Raw genomic sequence first — 27,811 nt, 5'->3', positions numbered from 1 at the left:
TTAATTAATCTCTCTAATTAACATAACCCTTAAAAAGTAGCATTGTTATGATGATAATAATATCAACTATGAATCTTCATAACAATTTTTTTTGGAAAAAAAACTTAAGATTTTAGATGTAAAAAAATCCTTTACATCAAACTAGATGTAAATTCTGCATCTTTAATCACAATATTTGTTCATCAAATTCATCTCAACAGAATATTTGTTGATGTAAATTAATCACAATATTTGTTCATCAAATTCATCAAATTTGATGTAAATTCATCAAATTACATCAAACTAGATGTAAATTCTGCCACTTATCTCAACAGAATATTTGTTCATCAAATTCATCAATTGATTTTATCATCAAAATTTAAAATTTAATAAAAATTAATTTATAATCATCCTTCGACCTAATTAGATCTAAATTGTCATGTTAAGTCATAATTATTGAGACATATTGGGCCATGGGCCGTAGGTCATATTGGATTATGCTAAGTCACGACTTATGTAGGGCCACAGGCCACGTCGAGTTAGGGGCCACATCATGTCTTTGATCACCAAGCTATACCTGGACAAGTTATATTTTCCTCTGTTCAATCGATAGTCTTACTTACATTAGACTTGGTCTCTCCCATATCAAAATTTTCAAATAAAAAATTTAAGTTAATTAATTTAAAATGTTAAAAAATAATTATACATAATGATTACAATATCTAAATTAAAAAAATATGTTAACAATAAATATATTTGACATTTCATTCAATCCTTTCATATCAAAAGAGCATATAACAATACATAAGTATGTCTAGTGAAAGACATATCAAAAGAAGTGAAGTAAGATTATAACATAGCATAATACTATTCATTTTTAAGTGTTTACTAGTCTCTAATATTTATAAGTTCTATCCACCTATGTTTGGACGAAGTCATTGGTGCGACAAAAGCATCACAGGCTTTACATATAACTCTATTTTCATTTCTAACAAAAGTTTACATTATCGAATAAGCATTGAAGTGCAATAAGGTCATTCTCATAAAAAAAAAGGATATATTAAAAATACATGTGAGACAACGAAACAATATCAAGCTAACATAAACATATCAATTATAATAAGAATCAATGCCTAAGAGATAAAAAAGGTTTTAAAGCAATAACATGAGACTCATTTAAAGGAGGATTTTAGTTGATAACAAATTCCAATCATATCAAATGGACATAGATGGTATGTTGAGATCATAATATAACATAATTTTGCTAATTTGTAGATTGATATAACATAAGTTTAGAGCTTCTTGTGACTCCATAAGAAATATACAAGAGTCTACTTAAAAATAAATAAATAAATAATTTTACTGAATCAAAATTTTACATTGAATGTTATAGTCAAAATAATACATATATGTCAGAATTTATTCCTAAAGAACAAGCTTACAACTCAAATAAGGTTAATGCTATCAGAACCATGTAAAGCTTTACAAATTATTCATAAATAAGAAGGAATCAAATATATGAATTATTATAGGATGGATAGAACGTTTGCTATGCTTTGTACCTCGTATAATTACTATATAAATTTTTCAGGTTAACTTGTCTCACACACTTACGTTAGCAGTTTAACAATATATTCTTGTAAAAAATATCTTGCTTGTAATATTATGAAAAAGTATGAGTTGGCGTGTGTAAATGTAAATGTCAAAATCCTCTCCTATTTTGAAAGTTTAAAATGTTAAATAGGAAAACTTTATATTTATGTGAATTTATAGTAAATGATTGATTTTTATTATTATGATATTTTCATCTGAGTCCATAAGTGGTTGCTAATAATTTTAATTTAACATTACATTTCATAATGCTAACGAGTGATATGTTGTATGATTATAAATTGTACAAGTTTTATAGCATGAGTAAATCAAAATTAAATGCATATAGTGTCCTTAGATTTTATAGGATTCTAAATTTAGATATATGGATAATTAAAAAATATTTTTGATTTAAGATAGGCTCATACCTTTTTGATGTCATCTTACGGGTGTTACAAAGGTGAAGCAAAAAAATATATTTTTTTTTAAAAATAAAAATTAATAATTTTTCATATATATATATATAATTTTCTAATATTTTGATGTTAAAATTGGTAAGACAACTTAAAATTTGATGTATTTGGAAAGAGTAATTTCCTTTAATAATCCGTCAGTGGATCTAAACCAAAATCCGGTCCAGATTCGATAAAGACTGACGCAACCTCATTCTGCGTCCGCATCCATGAATCGCGAATCGACTCGTTCGTTGCACCGTTCCATGCTACGCCACGTAGGTGGAACACTGTACCCCCTTCACCTCCATATACGTCTCCGTGGACGGCGAAGCCTCGTTCTGACCGTCACCAAGCATCATTAGGGGTTTCGATATTTCGACATTGTCTTTGGGTGTTTTGATCGGATTCGAGCATAAGCTGAAATTTTGTTGGCGATCTGAGGACACTACGATGGCTGGTGCTGCGGAAGTAGTGCAGGCTGCCGAGGCCAAGGCTTGCTGCGCCCACACGGGCCCGGGCTATGCGTCCCCCATCGCGGCCATGGCGGGGCCTCGCGAGGCCCTGATCTATGTCACCTGTGTGTATAATGGTAAAATAGATCTCTCTTTTTTCTGGTTTCTCTGGGTAATTTTTGCTTGGGAGACTCTTTAGGTTTGATTCCGATGTGTTTTTGAAGTAACTTATTAACTTTTTTCTTGTTTCTTTAACCCTTGAGATTCGGTTTTGTTGTAACCCTTACACGCTGCGTCTCTTTAATCTACGTAGATAAAGAAAAAGTTACTCGTACCGATCCGCAAAACCAAAAAGTATGCCCTGCTAGCCAAAGCGTATCGTTTTTTAATTTCTTGGAGCCTGCACTTTGATTTTGGACTCGATTCAATTGTTCTTGCATGGTGTCTTGGGCCAGGGGCTGCTGCCTATTAATTATTGATGTTACTTTTGTAGCCTTCATAGTTTTTATTGCTATCAGGCCCCTTCTTTAGGAATCGTATCATCATCATTTTGAAGGTTTCATTAAGAAGGATTTTTCTTTTTGGCTGAGATTAAAAAATCTTTAATTCCCTCTATGTTTAGGGCATAGCAAGAAGAGTTGTCATTCAATACTTTTTAGCTCCTTCTCGGCATTAATAGTCTCGTATCACAGACTCTAGCCAGGGGGCTTCCAGGCCTTGGCTTCGAGAAGAGATTTTTAAGTTCATTGTCAATGTTTGATTCCTGTGGAGGAATCTTGCAGGTTTCCAATTCATGCATTTTGAACTTGGTAACTGTGCAGGCACTTTACTAAAACATCCAACACAAATGGCTAAAACAAACTGGCCAGTATCAGGAGATACAGAAAATATTATTATCGGATTATGAAAATTTATTCAAATTAGAATCACCTATTATTCCTTCCAGCAAAGCATAAACCAAAGCGGCACCCCTTTGTGCGATGTAATATATATATTTTTTATAATTGATTGGAAATGCACTTACTCTTCAGTAAATTATTTATCTCCTTTTCTCATGCACGCTCATTTCCTTCCATTGAAGGTGAATTGACAAAGGATACTTGAGGAAGTTATATATGAAAGATCATAGATATTTTTTTTCTACAATGTGGTTTTGCATGACTAATTCTTTCTGGGTTTCTTTTCTTGTAATTTAAAATTGTTATGGTCCTTATAGCTGCGCATTTTGCACTTCTTTTGTTTTTGGATATCAACAACTGAAATATTTTCTTCAGTAGGCTTTTGTAGGTGTATATGCTATGCTGCAAAATTTCTGCAAGCTTAAATAAAAATGCTTGTTGGACAATACATTTTATTAGATTGCAATGCTTATCACTCACTTTAATTTAATTCAAATAAAGATATTTTATACAAGCTTTTGTTGGCAGTTATATTTAAGTTTTAGTTGATAGACTTGACAGCAAATACCTTTTCTTCATTTATGTAGGAACTGGAATAGAAAAGCCTGACTACTTGGCAACAGTGGATGTGGATCCAAACTCCCCATCCTATTCCAAAGTCATTCACAGACTCCCTATGCCCTATGTTGGTGATGAACTGCATCATTCTGGTTGGAATTCCTGCAGCTCTTGTCATGGTGACCCTTCAGCAGTTCGGAAATTCTTGGTTTTGCCTTCATTGCTGTAAGATTGTATATGTAGCATGTGGTGTTCTGCTTGTTTATATTCTCACTTCTTATGAACAGATGTTGATTTTGTTTATTGGTGCTTTTATATTTGGTCCTGTAAAGCATACTTTTATCTTACAAGCTATACATGATTATAGTTCTGGAACAGCTTAAACAATATTCGGAGCTGTTCTGTGAGTATTTAAGTCATTAAGACATTCATCGTCAATATCTATGAATCAGTTTTATTTCATTCATGTTCACTATTAGCAATGATCATTCTTATCTTCACCTGACAAATCCTAGGATTTTCAGGTATATAGCTGCATGGTCTGCCAACTTCCCAAGTATGTCTTACAAATAAATATTGTATAAATATTGGTCATAAGAAACAATTCACTTGCAAAAGACAAAGGTTCTTTGTTGGATAAGATTGTTAAGATGTGATATATTCTCATAAAAATATAACTATTTCAATTGTCCATGAAATTGATGTTTTATGCTAAAATTATTATTGGATGTAAAATAATAATTGTTTGTGTTATTCCCTAAATCAAATTGTACAAACCACCTTACATGAAGGAGTATGTTCCTTGATTTTAGAATGTTTATTCCTCGAGTGACTTAATATTAAAATATTCAAATCCGTTATGTTCTATCTTTTTCTATTATGCCTTACAGGGATAATATTTACATTTGAGAATTCTGTTATAGGAGTGCTTCCTGTGATGACTGGTTCAAAACCATTCTGAATAGCTCCTAAGCTACATCCTTTGTTGCCTGCTATTTAGATGTGTTCAATAATCAAGCTTGCTCTTTTCTTATCTTTTCAGATCCGGCCGCGTATACGCCGTTAACACTGCAAAATCTCCGAGAGCTCCATCATTGCATAAGGTTGTTGAGCCTGAGGATATTGTGCAAAAGACTGAACTAGCATATCCTCATACTTCCCATTGTCTTGCATCTGGTGAAATAATGATATCTTGCCTTGGGGATAAAGAAGGAAATGCTAAGGGTAATGGCTTCCTTCTTCTTGATTCGGACTTCAATGTAAAAGGAAGGTATGCCCATTCACATGTAACGAGACATCTACCTTGATAATTTTTACTAATTTCTAGACAGATTGTTTTGTGCATAAATTGTCTGGTTCCAACCTAAATCAGACAGATAAAGTTTTCTTCTCTTTCACTAGTAGAATATCAGCATCTTATTCATCTTCTAAAGATGAAAATTTCCTGTAACATCAATCTCTTTTACTACAACTTATTGGAGATGTGATAAATGACGTTAGTACTGAGGCAAGGATAATAAAGTTGATGATGATACTAACCAAATTGTCATCTTAGTAATGAATTGACATTTAAATCTATTAGTACGAAATGCTTCCTATTTCTTCAGATGTTCTGCTGCTGTAAAGTATTGAGTTATGTTGTTTTCCAGCATATGGTTTCCTAGAAATCATTGTGGAAAAATCTTGTTTATTGGTGTATGAAAATTTGTATTTCACTAATAATTTAACTCATTAAATATAGTTAATGCATACCTAGGAATCCGATATTAGTTTTATCATGTAGTAGATATACATGTCATAGAAAGGTTGAAAACCTATTTATCTGTAGCTATGAATATACGGACTGATGCAGTATATCTGTGTCGTGTAAAGGTTCAAAACTTATTCCTGCATGCTTTAAAGATAGTGTTTGGCCATGCTAAGGCCCCTATTAGGTAATACAAAAGACAAAGTAAGAAAAAAATTATCTAAAATGAATACCCATTGAACTTGAGATATGTAGCAAATCCTATGATATATTCCTTATTTGTTGTGGGATATTTATTTCCTTCAAAGGTTTTTAAGGGTTTGTCTTTGTTCTTTCCTTTCCTCTTCTGATATTGTTTCCTTAAAAACTGCAGTGAGAGTTGAACACTGCAACATGATATACAATAAGTAGCAAACACTATAATGGTAGCTTTTTCCCTATTTCACAACCGTGTCTCTTCTTTTTCTTTGGGGATTATAAGATGTTTTTTCCATTTCTGTTTATTTGTTTCATTTGACTTCCTTGTTGCAAATGAAGTTTGATTTGATTGTATATCACATCCATACAGATGGGAGAAACCGGGCCATGCTCCCATATTTGGCTATGATTTTTGGTACCAACCACGACACAAGACCATGATCAGTTCTTCATGGGGTGCTCCTTCGGCTTTTTCAAAGGGCTTCAACCTACAGCATGTGTCAGATGGATTATACGGAAGACACTTGAATGTTTATAGCTGGCCAGATGGCGAAATAAAGCAGACATTGGATCTTGGAAATTCGGGGCTGCTACCCTTAGAAGTCAGTATTAGTTGTGTTGAGCTTAATATTAAACTCCAGTATATTCATATTCTGAAAACTATTACTACTTTCTGCAGACAAGGTTCCTTCATGACCCATCTAAAGACACTGGCTTTGTTGGCTGTGCTTTGTCCAGCAACATGGTTAGATTCTTCAAGACCTCAGATGGATCCTGGAACCATGAGGTTTGTTTTCCCATTTTCTTTTCTAGCCCTCTGGTACCACTACTGCTTTGCCATTGGGTATAAGGTACTAAAAAATCTCAATGCAATGTCTGCTTTTCAAGGTTGCCATATCTGTAACACCGCTGAAGGTCCAAAACTGGATTCTCCCGGAAATGCCAGGGCTGATTACCGACTTTCTCATCTCTCTTGATGACCGCTACCTCTACTTTGTCAACTGGCTTCACGGAGACATTAGACAGTACAACATTGAAAATCCTGCAAAGCCGGTGCTGGCAGGGCAAGTTTGGGTTGGAGGACTCCTTCAGAAGGGAAGTGATGTAGTCTATGTGTCAGAGGACGGGAAAGAGTCACAATTCGATGTACCTGAGATCAAGGTCAGTATCTCGCAACCATAAGTAAACCATTCTCATTCCATGATTATAACGCTACATTATTCTGCATTCCATGCCGTCATCATTTTGACGATATGCTTCTTTGTCTTTTTTTCTTTTCCTTACACAAAAAAGTTGCGGACTGCACTCTTGTAGAGTTTATAGAGAATCCTTGGTCACTTCGAGAGGAAATGAGAATTAATTTTCGATACATGCTTCTATTTCCAAACTAAGTGAAGTGTAGCAAGCTCTTTAAAGTAAAAGCGAGAAATATTTGTACATCTAATGCGATTTACATTCAAAAATCATATTGTTGCTACATTTTGTCGTAAAACTTAGACCTTGTCATAACAACTACTACTACTGTTTTACCAGGGAAATCGACTAAGAGGAGGACCACAGATGATTCAACTGAGCCTGGATGGGAAGCGGCTGTACGTGACCAACTCCCTCTTTAGCGCGTGGGACAACCAGTTCTACGGTCCAGACCTCACGAAGAAGGGGTCTCACATGTTGCAGATCGACGTAAACACCGACCAAGGCGGACTGACTGTAAATCCAAACTTCTTTGTTGATTTTGGATTAGAGCCTGAAGGACCTGCACTGGCACATGAGATGAGGTATCCTGGTGGAGATTGCACTTCTGATATTTGGATATAAGGAAATCAAACCGCTGATTTGTTGGTGCTGCAGCAAATATTCATGCAAGATTGATAATGTAATTTGATACTTTATATACTTCCATTGTCTTAATAACTGATAGCAGCTCTCTCTCTCTCTCTCTCTCTCTATAAAAGCAATGCAAATCTATGCCTCAATCGGGCATCTATTTTAGATCGAATTAATTTGGAATTTGAATTATTATGAATTTTCACATATATCCCTCTCATATTAATATTCAACCTTAGTGAATATTAAACTAAACTTAGTGAGATAAATTACTTTCTAAAATGAAAATTAAGAGTAGGATGGATAGCGCGCGCGCGCGCGAGAGAGAGAGAGAGAGAAATTTGAATGATGAGATGTTCGCATAGTCATTTATGTAAGTACACAAGTCACGAAGTTCCGCATAAAAAAATTACAGGGAGTACCCTTCGATGTTTCACTTCATGCTTACGTGGAGAGGGGCTTAAACCCTACCCGATCCCTTGCCCTATTTAAAAACCCGTCTTCCCCCCCCCCCCCTTCTCTCCCACAGCCGTCGCCCGTCTCGCTCACTGCCATCTTCTCTGCCCCTTCCGATTCCTCAAGGTATGATTTCTTGGTTTCGTTTTGACTCCTTTTGCTTACATATTTTTGGTTTAGGTGTCTTTCATCGCTTCGCTTGCCGATGTGAAAGTTTGCTTTCGTGGATTCTCATTGGATCTTGTTGAATTTTTCATTGTTCTTTTTTTGCTTGTTTCTTTTATTTTTTTATTTTTAGAGATTTGATGTGTAAGCGAAAGATGCCGCTGTTTTCTTGGATTTTTTTTTAATGTGATCTCACTTTTCTTCTTTAGGTTGTGTGGACAGATTATTACTGTGTGTTGTATAGGGCGTCGAGCTGTGTTTTCTGGACTAATAGATGAAGAAAATAGGATATATATAGCTAGTGCGTGAAACTTGTTTATGTACTTTGGTTCCGATGTAGTCTCATGGTGAACTTAAAGATGGAAGGGAACAAGTCTGAGATGGTTGTCTGTAAATCGAGTATCGAGAAAACGAATTTAATTGTCCGGTATTCCGTTGTCTGTTTTTGTCTTTAAGGACTTGAAAAACAATAGAGCTGATGTTTTGAATCACAGACATCTTGCGGAGATTAGGTTTCCACCCTTTTTTTCTTTTTGGGTGTTGGTTCTTGTACTTCAGGAGGGTATAGATGAGAGGAGTAATAGATCTATCTATATGATTTTGGTTTAAATCCTTTTAGTCTTCACATGGGTACTACCAGAGTTACTATCAATAGTTGCTAGGACAATAGGATATCCAGCTTCATTTAATTCCAGTTGCTGATGATCTTTATATATTAGCTCTTAAATTAGACAATGTTTGACGTACCATGATTTGATTTAGGAACTGAAATTCTATTTTAGAGCATCACCTGAAGCTTGTCATGGTTCGCTGGTTTTTTCATGCTCTTTTACACAAGTTGTTGTTTTTAGCTTTTTATTATTTGTTTTGCTTGTTGCTGCAATGTTTTGCTATGTTCATCAATATATATTTAGCGTCATCATTTTGATTTTTTCAAAAACTGCTGACCTGCCTCCTGCTATATATACAGTCAAAAACTGTGAGATGGCATTTTCCAGTAAACTTGGTGGCTTAATTAGGCAAGGACTATTGAAAAATGGAATATCAGGTGCCCCAAATGAGGCTATGCATCTGCTTAACTCTATGCGCTATATGTCATCAAAGCTTTTTGTTGGAGGTAATATCTCTTTCTGTTCTTTCAGTTAGGATTTAGATATTTTGCATAACATTTCACTGGGAAACATAACTTACCTGTCTAAGAATATGTTGCTGAATGCATCTGTTATCTTTTCTTTATCTTTCTACTACTTTGTTGCTTACAGGTCTTTCCTATGGTACTGATGATCAACAGCTTAAGGAGGCATTTAACTCCTTTGGAGAAGTGGTTGAAGGTTAGTAGAATGTTTGCTCATCAAGTGCAGAGTTTATTGTGGTGATGAAATTATTGTCATCTGGTTCCCGTATAACTGAAATATGCCTCATATGGCCTATGTATTAATTTCTCATGACAAAATTCTTTTGTCGTTATTCCTATTAGGATTCATGTCTGCTATGATAATACAATGATTAGTTTTTTTCCACGTTGCTTGAAAAAAAATTCTTGGTAAAACATCGTCTTATTGTTTACTACAAGCAGCACACTGTAAGTAACTGGTATTGTTGATGCAGCAAGAGTTATTACTGATAGAGACACAGGAAAATCGAGAGGATTTGGGTTTGTAAGCTTTGATAGTGATGAATCAGCAAGCAGTGCTCTGACTAGCATGGATGGCCAGGTATGTCAGCCTTGTTTGATTTATCCTTTTCTAGCTGATTGTATCTGAATGTGAAATTGTCACTTGGTGCTGAATAACAATGCATCATTTGACAATTTTACTTTTATTCGTCAGGAATTACAGGGCCGGAACATTCGTGTAAGCTATGCTAATGAAAGACCTAGTGGTGGGTCTCGCGGTGGCTTCGGTGGTGGTTATGGCGGCAGCGGTGGTTATGGTGGCAGTGCCGGCTATGGTGGTGGACAGAATGACTTTTGAAGGGGTATTGTTGCAGGGGTTTTGAAGCAGTTTATAATGAATACTATTTTTATGATGCTACGTTACCTTTTTTAATATGCATTCTGCACTTGTTGAACTATTATTTATATTTCAGTTTACTTTTGTTACTTACACTGCTATTAATACTTTGATGACATGAAAAGTATCGTAATTATTAATGATCATATATACTGGTTGAGATTCAGATCATTCTATTACAAATGACTTTGTTAGTAATGGTGTTGGTTATACTTCAGTGTTCTCTTCAATTGTTTTCTGTTTGGTTTCTCGATCAATGCCATTATTTTTCCATTATGATTGGATAGTAGCTGTAATGGTAGGTAGCGTCCTATTTCATCCTATTTAATTCCCAATCTGACTACCTATCCAGCTACCTGAACCTTTACTAAAACCTATTTTGGTATATATGTGCTTATCTGTTCTAAATCAGATTAAGAGTATTCTAATCTTACTTTTAAAATCTCGAGCAGACCGGGTATTTGGAAGGAAGTATCTTATTTTCTACCATGGCTACAGAGATTAGGAATGATGACACTATATAGATCAGGAAAGGTGATGGGTTAGGTGCCCTCATGAAGTCACCCTATCTGTTCTTGAATTATCTGTTGTTGAATCTGATCAACTATCCAGTTATCCAAACCCATGGCAGTTTTTAACTTGGATACTTGTAGTATATCTGTGGATCACCTTTCTTACCTCACAATTGAAAACTCTCACCAAATAAAATGATTATTGTACATTGTGGGTTGTTTTTTTTACTAAATAGGCTCTTTTTTCAGTCACCTTGACAACCTCTTGGGCTACTTGGGTTTGAGCTATTTGGATATTGACATTGCAGCAAGATGTCAAAAGAGCTACCCATGCTTCTCTTAACCCTACCTGGAAAACCATCTGCAATTTGCCAAGACCTTTCACTCATAATTATTCCTTCTGCTTCCAACTCTAGAAGCATACTTGTTAGTGGCAATGTAACCTCGATCGTTGTCAGGCAACAAAGCGATAGATCAAGTCCTTTTGGTTTTTCCTTAATCTACAGCATAACAATGAGATGCTGTCTTTGCATTAATATAAAACTGTAGAATGATTGAGTAAAACTGTAGATTAGATTTCTTGAAACTCAAATGGTCACAGAAGTTGAGGATGCGAGAAGCTCTTTGTTGAAAAATATGGTCTGTCAGGGTTATTTTTTACTTTGCAAAGATGTAGTGGAGTGGGAATCACTGGAGGGAGGATGGAAACATTGCTTTTGGGAAAGGGGTTCTCCGAGCACATGAGCATCCCTTTCGAACTCCAGCTTTATCTTCATTCATATGAGATGAGGGAAAAATTTGAGCAGTTGTCACCTTTAAGGCTTTAGCTACCTTCAATCAATACTCCCCAATAGGTGTTTGCATGAAGACAGTGGCTCCAGGCATCATCATGGCTGGACATCATATCTGTTTCTCTGTGTTGTTACCTGACCCTCGTCACCAGCTTAGCTTCTCCAACCTGCTATGATAGCATCTAAATGACTTTTGAGTTAGTTTAAGCTTTCACTATGATGTGTTAATGTAGGTACAAAATTATGCTAATTCATGTTAAAAGTGATGCATAATATACAAGTCTCTGTTGCTTTTGCAACTTCATTGAGATCTTTGACTGGTGCCCGTCATACCATAAACCTATTTGGTGTCTCTGATTCTTTTTCTTTGGTCTCATGCGTTTTCTTCTCTCTTTCTCTAACATGAGTTGTACCTCCACAAGGATTTGGATTTAGAGCCCTGTATTATGATGTGACAAGAGTAGAGAGAGAGAGAGAGAGAGAGAGAGAGAGAGAGACTGGTGCAATGGCCACTCGTATAATGCAATTGCTAACGCTTGCACCGGGAGAGGGCCAATATTATTAACTCTGGAAGGAATCTCAAGTACAGATTTATAGCACTTCATGTGCATCTTCTGAGGCTGCTGTTGCTTCCCCCTCAAAAGATGATGAATGAAGTAGTAGCTTGTGTGTTGTTATTCTGGGCAGCAATGAGGAGCTACTGGAATTTAGGTGGGTCATCCAGATTCAAATCTCAACTCATGGGATTTCTTACTTCTATATAGGAAATGTGTAAGGTAAATTGCAAGTACAATTTACCTGCAATTTAACTTGTTATCTTTTATTTGGGGAAAGGTGCATTATGCACACCAAATGAATGTATAATTCATTAGCAAACGGATTATATGGATTCACATCCATATAATTAACTGGCTTCTTACCTGCCACCATCATTACCCACACACTTAATTCTAACGCCACCATCTCCTCCACTCTCAAACACTACGTAGTCGACCATAAGGTGACAAGTAGAGTTGTATATGGTGGATTCACATCCCACAAGATAGATTGACTAGTTAACCAAAAAAAAAAAAAAAAGGAAACTGTGATGAACAAATTTAGTGAGGGAAGAAGAAAGAGAGAGATAGATGGACCATGACATGACATCATCCTTCTGGTTCCTCCTCACTGTCATCTTCCATCCTTCCCCTCTACATCTCTTCCCCATCTTCATCTTTATTGCCATTGTTATTAACCCTACAGTTCTCCAACAGTAATATAGTAAACTGGGGCACAACCAGTTACTACACACTTTGTAGTGCGGTGGCGATCCCTCCCTCCTTAGGCCGACGTCTCCTTTTTGCTCTTCCTGTCGGAGTACTCCACGTACCACCTCACAAACTTCTTCAGCCCGGTGGCGAGGTCGGTCGTCGCCCGGTAGCCCAAGTCCCTCTCGGCCATGCTCACGTTGGCGTGCGTGTACGGCACGTCGCCGTTCTGCGGCAGCGTCACCACGTGCTTCTTGGCCTTCTTCCCCAGCAGCTCCTCCAGGATGTCCACCATCTTCGCCACCGGCACCGGCGACGTGTTGCCGAGGTTGTAGACGCGCAGCTGCGCGGGGCCTCGCTTCTTGCCGCCGCTGCCGGTGCTCCGCTCCGCGGTGTCCAGCGCGCCGAGGCAGCCCTTGACGACGTCGTCGATGTAGGTGAAGTCGCGCTGCACGGCGGTGCCGTCTTGCATGCGGAACAGGGTGATGGGTTTGCCCCGGAGGATGTTGTTGGTGAAGGAGAAGTAAGCCATGTCGGGGCGGCCCCATGGCCCGTAGACGGTGAAGAAGCGGAGGCCGGTTATGGAGAGGCCGTAGATGTGGTTGTAGGTGTGGGCGATGGCCTCGCCGGCTTTCTTGGTCGCGGCGTACAGCGAGGCGGGCCGGTCGGTGCGGTGGAGCTCCGAGAAGGGGGTGGCGGTGTTGAGGCCGTAGACAGAGGAGGAGGAAGCCCAGACGATGGCGGGCTGGGGGTCGGCGTGCTTGGCAGCCACCTCGAGTAGTGCGACGAGGCCGGCGACGTTGGAGGTGACGTAGGACTGGGGATTGCGCATGGCGTAGCGGACGCCGGCCTGGGCGGCGAGGTGGAGGACGTGGGAGAAGGGGACGACGTCGAGGAGCTTGGTGAGCAATGGCGTGTCGTTGATGTCGCCGTCCACCACGAGGACGCCATGCCGGGAGAGGAGGGACTGGCGGGCGCGCTTGAGCGAGGGGTCGTAGTAGGAATTGAAGTTGTCGAGGCCGACCACGCCGTCGCCGCGCTTCTTCAACGCGAGCGAGCAGTGGGTGCCGACGAACCCTGCAGCGCCGGTGACGAGGACGGTGAGGCCAGAGGGACGGCGCGGCGTGGCGGAGCTGCGGACCTCCCGTTCCCAGGCTGCACCTCCGTAAGTGACATCGGAGGAGAGAAGGCTCCGGTGGCTGGAGCGGGCGGCGGCGGAGTAATGGGAAAGGAGGAGGAGGGGAGGGTAGTGCAGGGTGAAGAGGAGGATGAGCACTACGGTGGCGAGGATGGAGGCGCGAAAGAGGAGGCGTGAAGAGGCAGAGATGATCTTGGCGCTGTTGACGCGGCGGAGGTAGTTGTTGCAGCGCTCTAGCTTGGCGGTCTTGCTTGTGTCCGGCGGAGAAGCCATCTCCTCTTTCTCTTTCACCCAAGAAGCGACCAATTGGATCTGCGAGGAGGATGAGCTGATGGTGTTCCTGATAAGGGACCGGAGGTGGATGACCTGTGGGGGGAGGGAAGTGACAGTGATACAGGACAAAGGGAGCAAGTGAGAGAAGGGGTGGGTCCCTCCGTCAGGTGGCCAATTGGTTTGAAATATAAAGATCAACTATGTTGCTCGTCCTTCTTCGAAATATAAGATCAACTACTGTTGTCGGTCAATCTCTAAGACGGATCAAAAGATAATTCAAATCAATTTAAGAATCAATTCTGTTCTAAAACATTTCAAAAATATTAAGAATCGATCTCCTACAAAATATCCATATAAATATTTCAAGAAGATCATAGAAGAATAATTCAAATCGATCACCATTGATTACTAATATATTGTAAAAAGATTAAGGAATAGTTCAATAGTTCGAGTCGGTTACAAACTATCCGATCGAAATATTATTTTAGTATAAAAATATACTCAAAATTTAAAAAAAAGGAAGATAAAAAATAAAATCATTAACTTGAATGTCGAAGGGATCAAACTCCAAAAAAAAAAAAAACAAAAATCGCGACCTTTACATAGAAATTTCGCTTAACACTGCCTATCAAACTAACTACTACAGGTGACTACTCTTTCTGCTGCTGGATGAATTCCAACACAAGGCATCGAGCAGCAAGCAGAAACAGCATATAGAAACCGCTACAAAATCTTTGTCATGCATTATTTGTTTATAACTATATAATGGCACTACTGTCATTGTTTCTATCAACTGTCGGCAGGAGATTCCAACAAATAAATGTATTTGGATATTGAAGGATTTGGCTTCTTATCATTAATTTTGAAGAGAAAGAAATGCATGATAAGCATGTCCTGTTCAATTTGGTTGTCCTCAGGTAATTCATTTGATCAAGTGGGCCTGTTTTATATAACTTAGTAGGGGAAAAAAAAAAATATCAAAGTACTCTTATTATCATTATCGATAATGCATTTACGTCGACGCTGACATAGTTATCATTATCCATAATAGTCACTTGTGACCTCTAATACCGTCGCCAGCCACCACCATCGACGTCATCCGTCACCACAAATTAGAACGTTAAAATTATCTTTTATTTTCGTATTTTCATTGATAAAATTGACGTCGTTAGGATAAATAAATCTAGATGTTTCACTTTCATAACTATAAAGATGCCAATGTAAATTTTTAAAATATAGGGATTGTGATATCAAAGATAACTAACTACAGAACATAATTGGGATTGCCAAAGTAACTAACTACGTAAGATAATTTATTATTAATTCTTATTTTCTTTTGATAATTCATTCATACTTGAGTATTTATTCATATATATATATATATATATATATATATATATATATATATATATATAGTAACATAGTCATCAATGTAAAAAAAAAATAAACAAAATACTCTTCTGAATTTAACTATACAATTATGATCCTATAATAATATATTACAAGTATAGATCGAATGTTGCTTGCACAAATCAGATATGCACGATGAAAATTCTTTGTGATGGCGATTGGATTAGCTTTCTATCTATCTTTTTGATGTAATATGCTATTTGATTGTTCTTCAAAAATTATAATATGCGCTTTATTGTTTTGTTTCTCCCAATGTCTCTTCTTACATTTGTGTGGGTTCTCTCTCAACCTCGACAACCTATGCATGCCCCCCTCAAGTAAATTTCCTATAAAGTTTGGACCATTTGCAAAAGAGGAGACATGTTGGGGAATATAAAAAACCAAGTACTCTTGGCTTAGATGAGATGAAAGACAATGCCCACTTTTGATTATGAATGATGAGTTAGGACCCTACCCAATCATTACTCCCATCTCCCAAGATTTCCTTTAGATGGAGTCATGCAATTATATTGTACTTGGTTTCATACAACAATATGGATCATCATATCATTGTTCATCTTAATAACTTTTGTTCAAACAAGTATTTCTCATTACCTTCTCTATTTCTTAATTCTTAAATTGACTGCCAAGAAGCAAATTCACATATTGTTCAATAAACTATCATAAGATTCAACTATAAGGGTCTTCTGTCATCATTGAAATCATAAAAAGCTAACATGTTTAGTTAAGAATTCTTATTAAGAGTATTTAAGAATGTTTAAATCTCTTCTAACTACTGCATATTTGTAGGTTATGGACATACATATTCTACTATGGTAATAGATATGTATAGCTCTTTAAGTGTACTAACAAACTCATTCTCACATATATGGAAGGGTGATGGATGAAGATGGCACACTGTGAGGACATGAGTGACTTTGAAGCCAGTGAAAGCTTCCACCATGATTCCAAGAAACAAAATTCCAGTTGCCCTCATCATCCCCACCATGCATGGATTGAAGTCCTATTGGGGGGGTACTCAACCAAATCAATAAATCATGGATTCCTTTCCAAGTGTTGTTGGACTTTAAGGGAGAGGACACTGCCCTTTGTTCCTAGTGGGGTCACACTAAAACACTTGGGTCACTCACTACTCATGACCAATGTAGCAAAGACATTATTTCATTGGCTTGTGGGACAGTACTAGGAAGAAGAATACATACAGAAAAGCATGTTGGAATCTATGTCAGATCAATTTGCTGGGTGGAGCTGATGCTTTTACATGTTCTAATGCCAGCTTGATCATTAATGATCTGGTTATAAATCTTACCATGAAGTGATATAGCATGAAAGCAATGGTGGTGTCACTTATTTTGGTGAAAAATGCCAATGCTAAATCAAGGATGACAGATATAACTGGGATCCAAAGAACAATCTGTGATCTGCATATCTTTGCTTTCCATCATCCTAGAATCCAAGCACACACTATTTTGTGTAAGATATTACTGAAGGTTAAATGAAGAACAATAAAATTCATAAAGTATCAGAAGTATAAATAAATATATATATATATAAGCTATATTAAAAGTTGAACAGATTAAGTGTGATTAAGTCAACTAAAACATAAATGAACTTAAGATGAGTCGATCATCAGAGGATGTGAAAAAACTAAATAAACTCCTTAAGATGCACCAAAGGTTGAGTGAATTAAATTAGAGAACTTACAGGATGAGTCAACCATTACCTTGGAGTGTGTCTGTTTACATTACCTTTCATTAGGATGCTACTATTTGGGCAGACTAAATCCACCCCTGCAAACTATAGTAATGTCAAATCAGTATCAGAATAAAAAATCAAAAATAAAAAATCATATGCATAGAACATGCTAGTAATAGCACTCACCATAGGTGATCAATTACTGGTAGTAACCACTACAGTGTTTGAATCAGGAGTAAATCAAGAATGAATGGTTAAGGGTAATGCGTGGAAAAAAGAAACAGTGGCTGATATATTTGGGATGCTCTCTAAATTTAAATCTGTAAGTTGCCATAAGGATAGAGTTTGTTCTTTGTTACTAAACTGATGGATGCAAAATGACACTGTGCATGGTAACCCAATTCAAACTAATAGGATGGTTTCAGGGTTAACAGCATTGTTCCACAAGCAACCAATACCTGTTAGACAACACAAATGAGAATGTATCATCAACTAGGGTTTCAGCAAAGATTTAAGTTTCACTTGAGCAATATAAATATAAGCTAATTTTATAAGTCACAAGGATTACATGTCCTCGAGTTGTCAAATATTGGCACATCAGGCCAAATACATATCCATAGTTTTAGCCAACAGATACATATATCTGGATCTCCAATATGGCTTTTCAGATTGCCCTATGGGTAAGTAATTGCACCTCCAATATGCATTCATTAGCACCAATCAGGGTTTTGCCGCCACCTTGTTCAGGGCTGCATTGATCCTGTCCTCCGGGATGAGGATATTACCTTTGGAGTCGAGCCTGCAATACTCGAAGAACTCCAGTATTTCCATGGAAATATTTTTGACCTACAAATAGCAGTGCAGCATGTGGGATTTTAATTTCAACAAACCAATCAGACTCGCAGAAGCAGTTGGGTGAATCTATAAATGATGACCAGCAATACTTACAATGTTCATGTCGACCCGGAGTTCCTCAAACCATGTGGTCAAGTCCTTGTCTTTGAGAACACAAGCAATGTATATGCAGGCTAAAGCAATCATATGGGGAGGGTGTATAAGAATCAGATCCATCTTGTAGGTATCATTTACAAGACCCCTGTTTGTTTAAGGTATAGAAGATCAGAATGTGTTCCCCTTTCATTAAACAAAATGCATACGCACATGTCAAGGAATAGCCCACATTATTAAAATTTTAAATTTATTTTTCTTTATCTCACAACTATTGTTCCAAAATTGCTATAAGAAAATAATACCAGTGGTAATCAGTATAGCCTGTATATTAACTACTAATGGTCTCTGAATGACTGAATCATTTTGGGTTTATGTATTTACGAAAGGCAAGTTCAATCATGCACCAGGCATGATGAAAAGGTTTTTTTGTTTTTATCCTATCCAACTAAAGTGCACTTACTATCAAAGAGAGAATATTTACTGCTCTAACATTGGCACTCAAGCTTGGGTTGAGCTTCTTAAGTGAAAAGAAACCTAAACAAATTAAGCAAAAAATTAGCATATTGAGTTTAATCGCTTACCAGGCAACCTGGGTCAGATCTGTTATACCAGCATCCTGCAACAACCTGTCAAGTAAGTCTTGATTTTATTCTTAAAGCTGAATTGACCACACAGTTGTTTCGCAAAGTTATACTGTTTAAAGAACTTGCTCATTTGAAGGAATACTTGACTTTCCCCTTTTCCCTTCATTTTTTTCTAATAAGGCGTGCAATATGGAAAAACTATCAAATTAAAAGGTACCTTAAAAATTGATATAAAGGAACTTAGTGATAATACTAAAACAATTTAAAATTTGGCTTTATGCTTCTGAACAATCAGAAACTTACAAGACATGCATCTGATAAATTTTCATGTTGCTGTGAGGAATTGAAACCCTTTATATCACGTGCCACATATGTCAAATCACAGATAAAAAACTTCAGTAACCATTGACTTATCAAGAAATAGTGCAGGGTTATTTTTCTGCATGCACCGAGGGGAAAGAGGGAAAGGGAATTCCTGAAACTTAACCAATTTCATAATTTCTGTGGAAAAATAACATGATCCAACAGAAAGTCGGGTGCATCAACAAAACTAATAGACCCATCTTTAGCCTAGCAAGCTTGACTTCTCTTTTGGAAATTATGTCCTTCACTCCATAGAACCATGAAAAAGTTTAAGCCTGTATGAAAATTTTTTATCATTCTGTCATGATGTTCCTACCATGCTGGAAAGCCTAGGATTTATAACAGGTGATCTCCTCCTAGCTTAGAATAGAGCTTGTGTGAAATGTGAATCACTTACCTACTAATCTTTTTGATGATGCAAGCAGAGTTGGCGCACAGAAATTAACTGCTACACCTTAATGGCAGTGTTTTTTTTTCAAATTTATGTGAATCTAAAGAAAGGGCCAAGCAGAACTTAGACGTCATGGAAGGGACAAGTTCAAAGAAATCATTACGATCAATTTAACATTGTTCATTTGATAGTGGCAGAAAGTATGGAAATCTAAACGAAAGCAGCAAAAGCCAATACCAAACTACAGGTTTTTTAATTCTGATAGGCAGGCTTGTTCTCCCCTGGGCCTATCAGAGACGGTAAAGGCCAAATTTTGTTTAATAGACAAATGTCTTCAACCTATCAAAACAATAAGCAACAAACAAGAACTTATCCGAAGTGCAGTACCTTTCTAGTAGGCAATGCCTTTGACCTGTCCAAAGTAAATATACGAACAAGCTTTTCTAGTAGTAGTTCATCTTCTTAAAAGTCCCAGAAATGGTGTCTCAACTCCTTCCATGAATGGGATGTTGCACCTTATGTGCTTGGCCACACAATAACTAATCAGCCTAATGATGAGCTGGCCCATTGAACAAGATGGTGAACAAGCCCAACTAAGTATCTGATATAGAGTTCTATAACACTGTTCTCGGATCATTAAGAAAAAGATCCAATCTCATCATCCAGTTCAGCCAATCCAATCATTCCAGATTGACATGGCCACATACTCTACCACCAATCTTAAAACTTCAAATCAATCAAGTGGATCTCAGTCTCTCCTTTCTTCTTTCTGATTCATCTTGTAATGTTGATAATATTGTAAAAGAATAAATGTTTTATGTTATGTTCTTATTCAGTAATTTCTTTGTGCTAAGAGCTTATTCGAACTTAATTGACTAATTCCATTGCATCAAGGTTCATTAATTAGATTGTATAACATTCACCTTTTATTCAATAGTTGCAAGATATGTTGAAAATTTCAACATATCTTGCAACTATTAAATAAAAGGGGAGTTATACAATGTAGTTAGTGTACCTTGATGCAAAATTAATATTATGTACATCGATCCTTCCCAGAGCCGGATTGGGGAACTCTTTCTGTCAAACATATTCAAATCAAAAAGATTTTGCTCGCTATGCATGAATTAACCCCCTAAAAAATCAATTCCAATTTACTCGGATCTATTCAATGTAATCCACATACCATTATATACTGTAAATTCAAGTATCATATCTTCTATATACTAGAAAGCCAGCAATCAAGCTAAACAACCTTATCTCTTATGATTATGAAAGCTTCTATCAGATACCCTTAATTTTCAAGATATTTAGAAGGGGATACTTAAACAAAGCACCTAATCCAAAAGGCATAATCTAACACAGTCTTATATACACATGATTTGAGACTCGAACAAAGCTTACTATGAGAAAACTATGGTAAATAACCAACATATAACCTAAGTGTCATATAATGATAAATCACATAATGCCAACAAAATCTATAAAGAAATTTTTTGAACAGTTCAGTGATATAGACAAAAACTTACTGAAGGAGTGGACGATAAGGGTGAAAAACAACTAAATAATAATCAAGGGCTTCCAGAACCTTCATTTCCATTTCAAGAATGTCCTTGATTTCAAAGCGGTATTTTTCATCTGAACTTGATGCACCTGCATCTGATATACGTAATTCATAATAGGTCACCGGAACAATAAGGACATAAGAATAGTAATGACCCTAAAACATTAAATGGACGATATGTTACAAAGATAAACAATTACACATTTTTTTGATGTAAAATACAAGGAGTCTAGCCTGCACGGTGCTCTCCTCTACTTTCGATGCCAGGTACAAGCAAGTTGGTGCAACTAGGCGCGGATCATATTCGGTCATGCTCTTCCTGCACACAGAAAGCAAAGCAAATAGCCAATTTCAGAATATCTACCACTCTGAGCTAAGCATAGGATTGCTTGTGAATGCTGTAAATGAAAATATTACATACAGTAAGAAGGAATATTTTAATCATCAACTTGAAGAAGAAGATTCATAATAAGGAAACTTTTCATCAAATGAACTTTTCTAACATTTCGTCAAATACATTTAACTATTCATCAGACTTTTGCATTATTTGGGTCCCACAGGCACCTGTATTAATGGTCCATCAAATACACAACTAAATTTACACCCTAAGTCCTAACTAAAGTTGTAAACAATAAAATATTTGTTTAGTTGATAATGAGGATGACTAGCGCAGTTCAGTCAAAAAATGTAGACTTGATCCTCCTACCTGCAATACTGTGAGTCTCCAACTCCTTACTAGGAGACTGAGATTAGGTGTCCAAGTCCTTCAGGATTCCATATGTTGTTTGCTAGATGCAGTAATGGAGATTGCAAAAAACAATGTTGTATTGAGCGCATACAGACTCGAATCATATGTGAATTATGCAACATGATGGAAGACTACGTGGCTCAGGTGACGTAACAAGGGCTCTTTCAAACATGACTATTGCAAAGTCGCAATCTTCAAACTGCTCTCTAACAAGTCCAGATGAGCTCAGAAGAGGGCTGATCGATTTCATTTTAGGTGACATAACATAGCAATAGCTTCGCCAGCCAAAGTATAGAACTTGAGGTCTTCCTGTGCTTTTAAGTATTGCAGACCCAAGTTTCAAATTATACAGGACAACAGTTGTACTGAGTTAGGTAGAGATCCTCAGGTTTACCAACCATCTCAACTCATTTCCAATTGATATTATTATTTTTTAAGAAAATCTTCCAATCCAATTTCTTTAAACGAGCTAACCCAATCTTGTGAACCTTGGAATCTTTAGAAAAATGATAATTTCATGCTTGAGGCTCCTATCAATGACTACTGTCTTTATGTCTGAGGCAGGAAGGGTAACGGGCCTACCTATCTCGATAGGACACCAAAAAGGGCGCAGTTGAGTGGTTCCATATTGCCAAGCCAAAGGGCAGAACTTCTGTACATGATCATAGTATATCACATGTTCTCATTCTCACAGCATTGAAGAGTACCTATATAAGGTCTCAACTTTGAATTAATGTAACATAAAACCTATTAGTCTGAAAAGCACCATGCAAAGCAACATAAGTTCACAGCCTAATTGACAACAAGTAAAATCTCTATTCAAGCAAAGCAAAGAAGTTATTTCCATCACTCAACCAACTGACACAAAAGTCATATAGAAGAAACCATAACTTTCCAAGATTTCCATGAACGTGAAACCATGCCTTGCACATTTCAACAAGACTCTCACTAGTATTTTTCAAATTATATGACTTTCACATTGATTAGAGGACTATTTCTAAATCTACTTAAACTGTATGAGATGGATTTTGGAAAAAAAAAAAAAAGATCAACCAACTTATAATATGTAATCTGTTCAACTAACCAAACACCAACAGAACTCACACTGAGCCTGCACTACCTAGATAAGATTCAAAAAAAGATTCTTAAAATTTTCCAAGGCATTTCTAGATAACCTATTAACAGATCTGAATATGTTTTCTTTTAGTCTTAAATGGAAGTAACAAATGTCTTTCCATGTTCTCTTGAGAAAATTTATCTACAGCAATTATAAGTTGCAAGAAAATTAAAAATGCCATGGCATATCAAATCCCTAAAGTGGATGGGAATTTGAATATACCTTGTATACACACGTCTGAGATATGTAGTTGCAGTTGCTATAACCCTGAAATTAATGTAGATTATTAAATAAGAAACATAAAGATTCAAAGCTAAAGCCATAATACATAACATCATGTAAGCCTTCAATTTAAAAGAAAAAAAATAAATTTACAAAAAAAAAATAAGTTTTTGCTTATATTGACACTATCAATGACTACTTTCTTTATGTCTTTATGTAACATATTTCTGTAAAAAGTAAAAACTATCACTTTTATGTGGTTTTATCTTTTACAAATCAATGACTACAGTCAGACTTTTACAGCAAATCCTACACAAAATACAAACTATACCTGTTTTTCTTTGTTCCCTCTCTAGACTTATTTGTATTTTCTATCCTTTTTTGATGGCATTACTGCAACAACAAACTTAACTAATTAAAATTAAGATGCAGCATTCAGTAAATATAGCACGATAGAAACTAAGTTTGTTGTTGCAATAATGCCATCAAAAAAGGATAGAAAATACAAATAATTCTAGAGAGGTAAAACAGATTCTTCACCAAAGTACCATTTGTCAGGGATGGTATCCAGATTCTTCATTAATTTCAATTTCTTTTTGTGTTGCTGGCATGATCAGCTAGACAAGTTTTGGCATGGCTTGGGATGCTGAAAAATGTCACTAAGGCAGCCAACCAGAAGGCCTAACACAGGTCATTAATCACCAGCCTGCTACCAATATCATGGAGGTAAAACAACTCATGTTTCATCTATTCCACAAAACAATGATTAATTTATTTTTTGAACTAAATATAAAAAAAGGTAAATGGAATTAAATAGATTTTGTAAATATTTATCATCAACTGTTTGTTATTAGGGATTTCTTTGCTAATGAATCATGCTAAGTTAGCAGGTTAGATGCATACAAGATAGTTTTTAATATTCACCCTGAAACATAAAAATATATCTATTTCCTTCTACTTGTCAACATCTGAAATTCAACCCCTACAAATCTTAGTTACTTCAAACCACTAAAGGTCTTAGTACTATTTAATTGCTACCATATGCATATGCTCAAGAACAAACTAAAACATATAAGTAGACTAAGTAACCATCATGAGAGCAGCATGTCATTGTGACACTGCATGATACATGCTTGGAACTAGCAAGTTACCATATCAGCCCTATACAAAAACGATGCTTATAGCCATGGTTCGCCTTACTGGTCCGTATCAGTACCAACCAGTTATCGGTACAGTATGTACCGAACTGTACCAAGCATATTGATACATGATACATGAGAGCGTACTGATGGTCTCCTATCATACTGGTATGTACCACCCTCACTGAGCGGTACAGTGAACCTTGCTTATAGCTATCCTAGCAAGCAACCATATCAGCCCTATACATAGTGATGCTTATAACTATCTTGTTATCTTTGTTGTCATAGTATTATCAAACCAAACTGGGTTTTCTCCTTCAGTTGCCACATTAATTGATAATGGGACACCAACGGTGTAAAGCAGCCTGTTGATTACTAGAATGAAGATAGCCAAAGAGTGTCCATAAATCCATATCAAAAGGTGAATCTTAGTTTCATCAACCCAAAAAAAGGTTCAGAAATGGATATCAAAGTGACAAACTGACATAGATTAAGTGGTTGGCAAAAAGGGAAAACCAATATCTAACACATAAGAATCCACATCAAATAGACAGTTTAAATACATAGAGTAGGTAGGAAAGGAGTAAGACCAAACCTTTGCCTCACTTTAACATGTAAAGCCAACTTCCAAATTTCTGAAAAAAAAAAAACATGTTTGCTATCAATTAGAACAAAAGAAGTTCCAAAATACAAATAATTGGGACATACTTGTGAAAAAAGTAAAAGAATATTATTTCTTTTTAGAACAATAATCAAATTTTGGTCAATATGATTCCAATAAAACAAAAAAAAGTGTTTAGCTGATGTAATAAGTGAACTATCAACAGTATAGGACTATAAAATAAAACATAGAATAGACTAATCAAACAACAACAACAAGGCCTAAATAGTATAGAATAATCAAAGAGTAAAAAGAAAAAGAAAAGTCTCTTAGGAAAATTGCTAAATACTAAATAATAGAACCTATTTAGATAAGCAAACATTTCTATATATTAAATTATAATCTTTTCCTGGATGAAATAACATAATGAGTTTCACATATGTCAAAATTACTCCCTTAAGATTGCTTGCCCGTTCCAAAGGCATTCTTAGACATAAACTCCTAGTTAATTTGTTCTCACATAAACTTCCTCAAACAAAAAATAAAAATTCTCCTATATTACTCATCCATTAATTTCATTTCTATAAAAGAAAAATGATGGATGATTCTAATAGTCATTTTCACATTAAACTCACTACCAATGGTTTCCATTCCATGGCAAAGGGCACATACTAGTAACCTTTTCTAGCATTGTATATTGTGTCGTGTTATACTAGCACTAGTCCAACCATGTGTCAGAACAGTTTGCTGCATGACAACCCATGCCGGGCCAATCCTTAGTCACTATAATGATAAGATTATTGTTTTAGCTCCCAAAGGTGTTAGTGAAGCTAGTGCACAAGGCTCCCGCATATGTAGGGTATGGGAGGATCAATGTATGCAGCCTTACCCAATAAAGAGATTGTTTCGGAAACCCAAACACTGATATTTTAAATCGAAAATGTTTGTAATAAACTATGCAAAAGAAAACTAACATGGTTCAACCAATGCCCATACAACGTAAAAAACTTCCACTATCAAGAAATTTGATTACAAATCTGACAATAACTATTCCCTAATATGTCTCTCTCTCTTTTTCACTCGCAATCTCACTATGTCACAGTTCCCCTAAGATACACCACACCGTGACCACTCATGACTTTGCAACACCTCAAACCTCAATTATTGCGTCACACAAAGAACCAGTGGCCTCTAACATACTACTCATACAGCCACATCTAAAGTAAAACCAGTCGACTATATAATATTTTAAATCCTGACAATGCTAGGACTGACAGTCTTAATTTGAACCATCGCATCATATTAGTTTGACACAAATAGGAAGAAAGTTGCATATAGCACCTTAATAATGTACAAAATAGAAAAGCCATACTCCTCAACCCTCCCCAGTGTCGTAGTTATCATGAATTGCTGATTACTGCAGCTGCAGATTTTCAAGTGCTAGAAAACATAAAATATGTTGTAGATGTCATTCCTATAGGAAGTGTGGAACAAGGATCTTCATTTTGAACCGACAGGTACATACCGGCCAATATTTACAGGTTCGAGTGTGAATTGAGATACGGACCGCCCATTTTCGGAGGGTCAGGGTCCAATACATGGCTTATTTCCTGGTAAGCCTAGTTCTTTTTTAATTAGAATAATGTTTCGCCCCGCCCAGCTCTCTTTCTCATGCAATTTCTCTATCTCTCGCGCTCGCCTCCCTCGCGCCGGCTGCTATCACTCGCCCGCTGCTCGTGTCACCCGCGCGTCTCTTTCGCATACGTAGAAAAAAGGCATTCTCCGTATCCCACTGCTCCATGATTATTTCGATTCTCACGTAGTGAGAAGCAAATTTCACAAACATTTCATATAAGTGCCGAATCAAAACAAAGGTGACACCATTGACCACTCCAACAATCAAGAGGATTCAGGGAAGATAACGAAAGCAAGAAAAACCTAGAAATCCGAGTAAGGGGATGGGATGGGAGAGATGAGATGAGCTGAGCTTACGGAGGCTCATGTGGATCTTGATGAGCCGGAACTCCTCCAAGGTGAGGCCCTTCTCCTTATCGAGGCGCTGGACCACGTCGACCTTGTCGGGGTCGAGGAGCTGCTTGCTGCCCAGATCAATCCAACATAAACGCATCATCGAATCGAGAAAGGGGAAAGAGATGGGAAGAAACATGGACGGGAAGGAGAACAAAGAATGAATTACTAGTGCGACGAGGTCCAGAAGTTGGCGGCCATCTCCGGGGAGAAGGAGAGGAAGCGAATTGAGATGGGATGCGCGAAATTTTCTCGGAGCACAGAATAGGGTTTGCGATGATCGATAAAAGAAGCAACTTTTCGCCCTTTGCTAACGGAAGAAATAAGATAAATAGTGCTTTATAAATATAAGAACAAATTAATGATTTCTTTCTAGGAGTAATGAGGCAGTTAATTAATGTTACTTAAAACAATGAAAATTGTAAATTATTAGAAAATATTTAGTACTCATAAAAAAAATAATTAAATAACCAATAACCAATGAACAATACCATAAATATTTGGAATATTTTATTCTCTTTACATGGATTGTAGAGGTCCGTTGTTGAGATCTAATATGTGTTAAAATAAAATTATAAAATATTTTAATTTTATATTATTAAGAAAATAAATCCAACTAAAAGGCGAGATTGATACAAAGAGGATATCATTGTTGCAATCAATAAAAAAATAAAAACTTCTTTAATAATTTTTTTACTAATT

The 27,811-nt window shown here is 36.6% G+C and overlaps 4 protein-coding genes across 6 annotated transcripts; 2 read left to right on the top strand and 2 right to left on the bottom strand.

Annotated features, from left to right (window-relative positions):
• Positions 1-2,345: 2,345 nt before the first annotated feature.
• Positions 2,346-7,813, top strand: LOC135616588 (selenium-binding protein 1-like). The gene is made up of 7 exons (XM_065115932.1): positions 2,346-2,613; positions 3,963-4,158; positions 4,976-5,203; positions 6,249-6,480; positions 6,558-6,665; positions 6,767-7,039; positions 7,412-7,813. Exons 1-7 carry the CDS (start codon positions 2,475-2,477, stop codon positions 7,694-7,696), a joined length of 1,461 nt encoding a protein of 486 aa, XP_064972004.1. The 5' UTR covers positions 2,346-2,474; the 3' UTR covers positions 7,697-7,813.
• A 370-nt stretch (positions 7,814-8,183) lies between these two features.
• On the top strand, positions 8,184-10,504 carry LOC135616589 (glycine-rich RNA-binding protein 4, mitochondrial-like). The gene is made up of 5 exons (XM_065115933.1): positions 8,184-8,287; positions 9,297-9,443; positions 9,589-9,657; positions 9,935-10,041; positions 10,156-10,504. The coding sequence occupies exons 2-5, from the start codon at positions 9,311-9,313 to the stop codon at positions 10,297-10,299; spliced, it is 453 nt and encodes a 150-aa protein (XP_064972005.1). The 5' UTR covers positions 8,184-8,287; positions 9,297-9,310; the 3' UTR covers positions 10,300-10,504.
• Positions 10,505-12,729: 2,225 nt separating this feature from the next.
• Positions 12,730-14,385, bottom strand: LOC135616587 (UDP-glucuronate 4-epimerase 6-like). Its single transcript, XM_065115931.1, has one exon. The coding sequence runs from the start codon at positions 14,297-14,299 to the stop codon at positions 12,962-12,964; it is 1,338 nt and encodes a 445-aa protein (XP_064972003.1). The 5' UTR covers positions 14,300-14,385; the 3' UTR covers positions 12,730-12,961.
• A 3,541-nt stretch (positions 14,386-17,926) lies between these two features.
• On the bottom strand, positions 17,927-27,438 carry LOC135616586 (cyclin-C1-1-like). Of its 3 annotated transcripts, none has more exons than XM_065115928.1 (9): positions 27,279-27,438; positions 27,074-27,180; positions 25,076-25,115; positions 23,342-23,386; positions 21,455-21,573; positions 21,220-21,349; positions 18,937-18,981; positions 18,353-18,500; positions 17,927-18,250 (listed from the first exon to the last, which is right to left on the bottom strand). In XM_065115928.1, exons 1-9 carry the CDS (start codon positions 27,308-27,310, stop codon positions 18,125-18,127), a joined length of 792 nt encoding a protein of 263 aa, XP_064972000.1. In that variant the 5' UTR covers positions 27,311-27,438; the 3' UTR covers positions 17,927-18,124. The 3 variants fall into 3 exon arrangements, with proteins under 3 accessions (XP_064972000.1, XP_064972001.1, XP_064972002.1); XM_065115929.1 differs by having other exon boundaries at positions 21,220-21,343; XM_065115930.1 differs by lacking the exon at positions 23,342-23,386.
• Between the last annotated feature and the right edge of the window lie 373 nt (positions 27,439-27,811).

Source organism: Musa acuminata, chromosome BXJ2-7, assembly GCF_036884655.1.
Source record: "Musa acuminata AAA Group cultivar baxijiao chromosome BXJ2-7, Cavendish_Baxijiao_AAA, whole genome shotgun sequence".
Classification (NCBI taxonomy): Eukaryota; Viridiplantae; Streptophyta; class Magnoliopsida; order Zingiberales; family Musaceae; genus Musa; species Musa acuminata.
The sequence above is the reverse complement of the archived record's forward strand: the minus strand, read 5'-3'. Positions and strand labels throughout refer to the sequence as shown.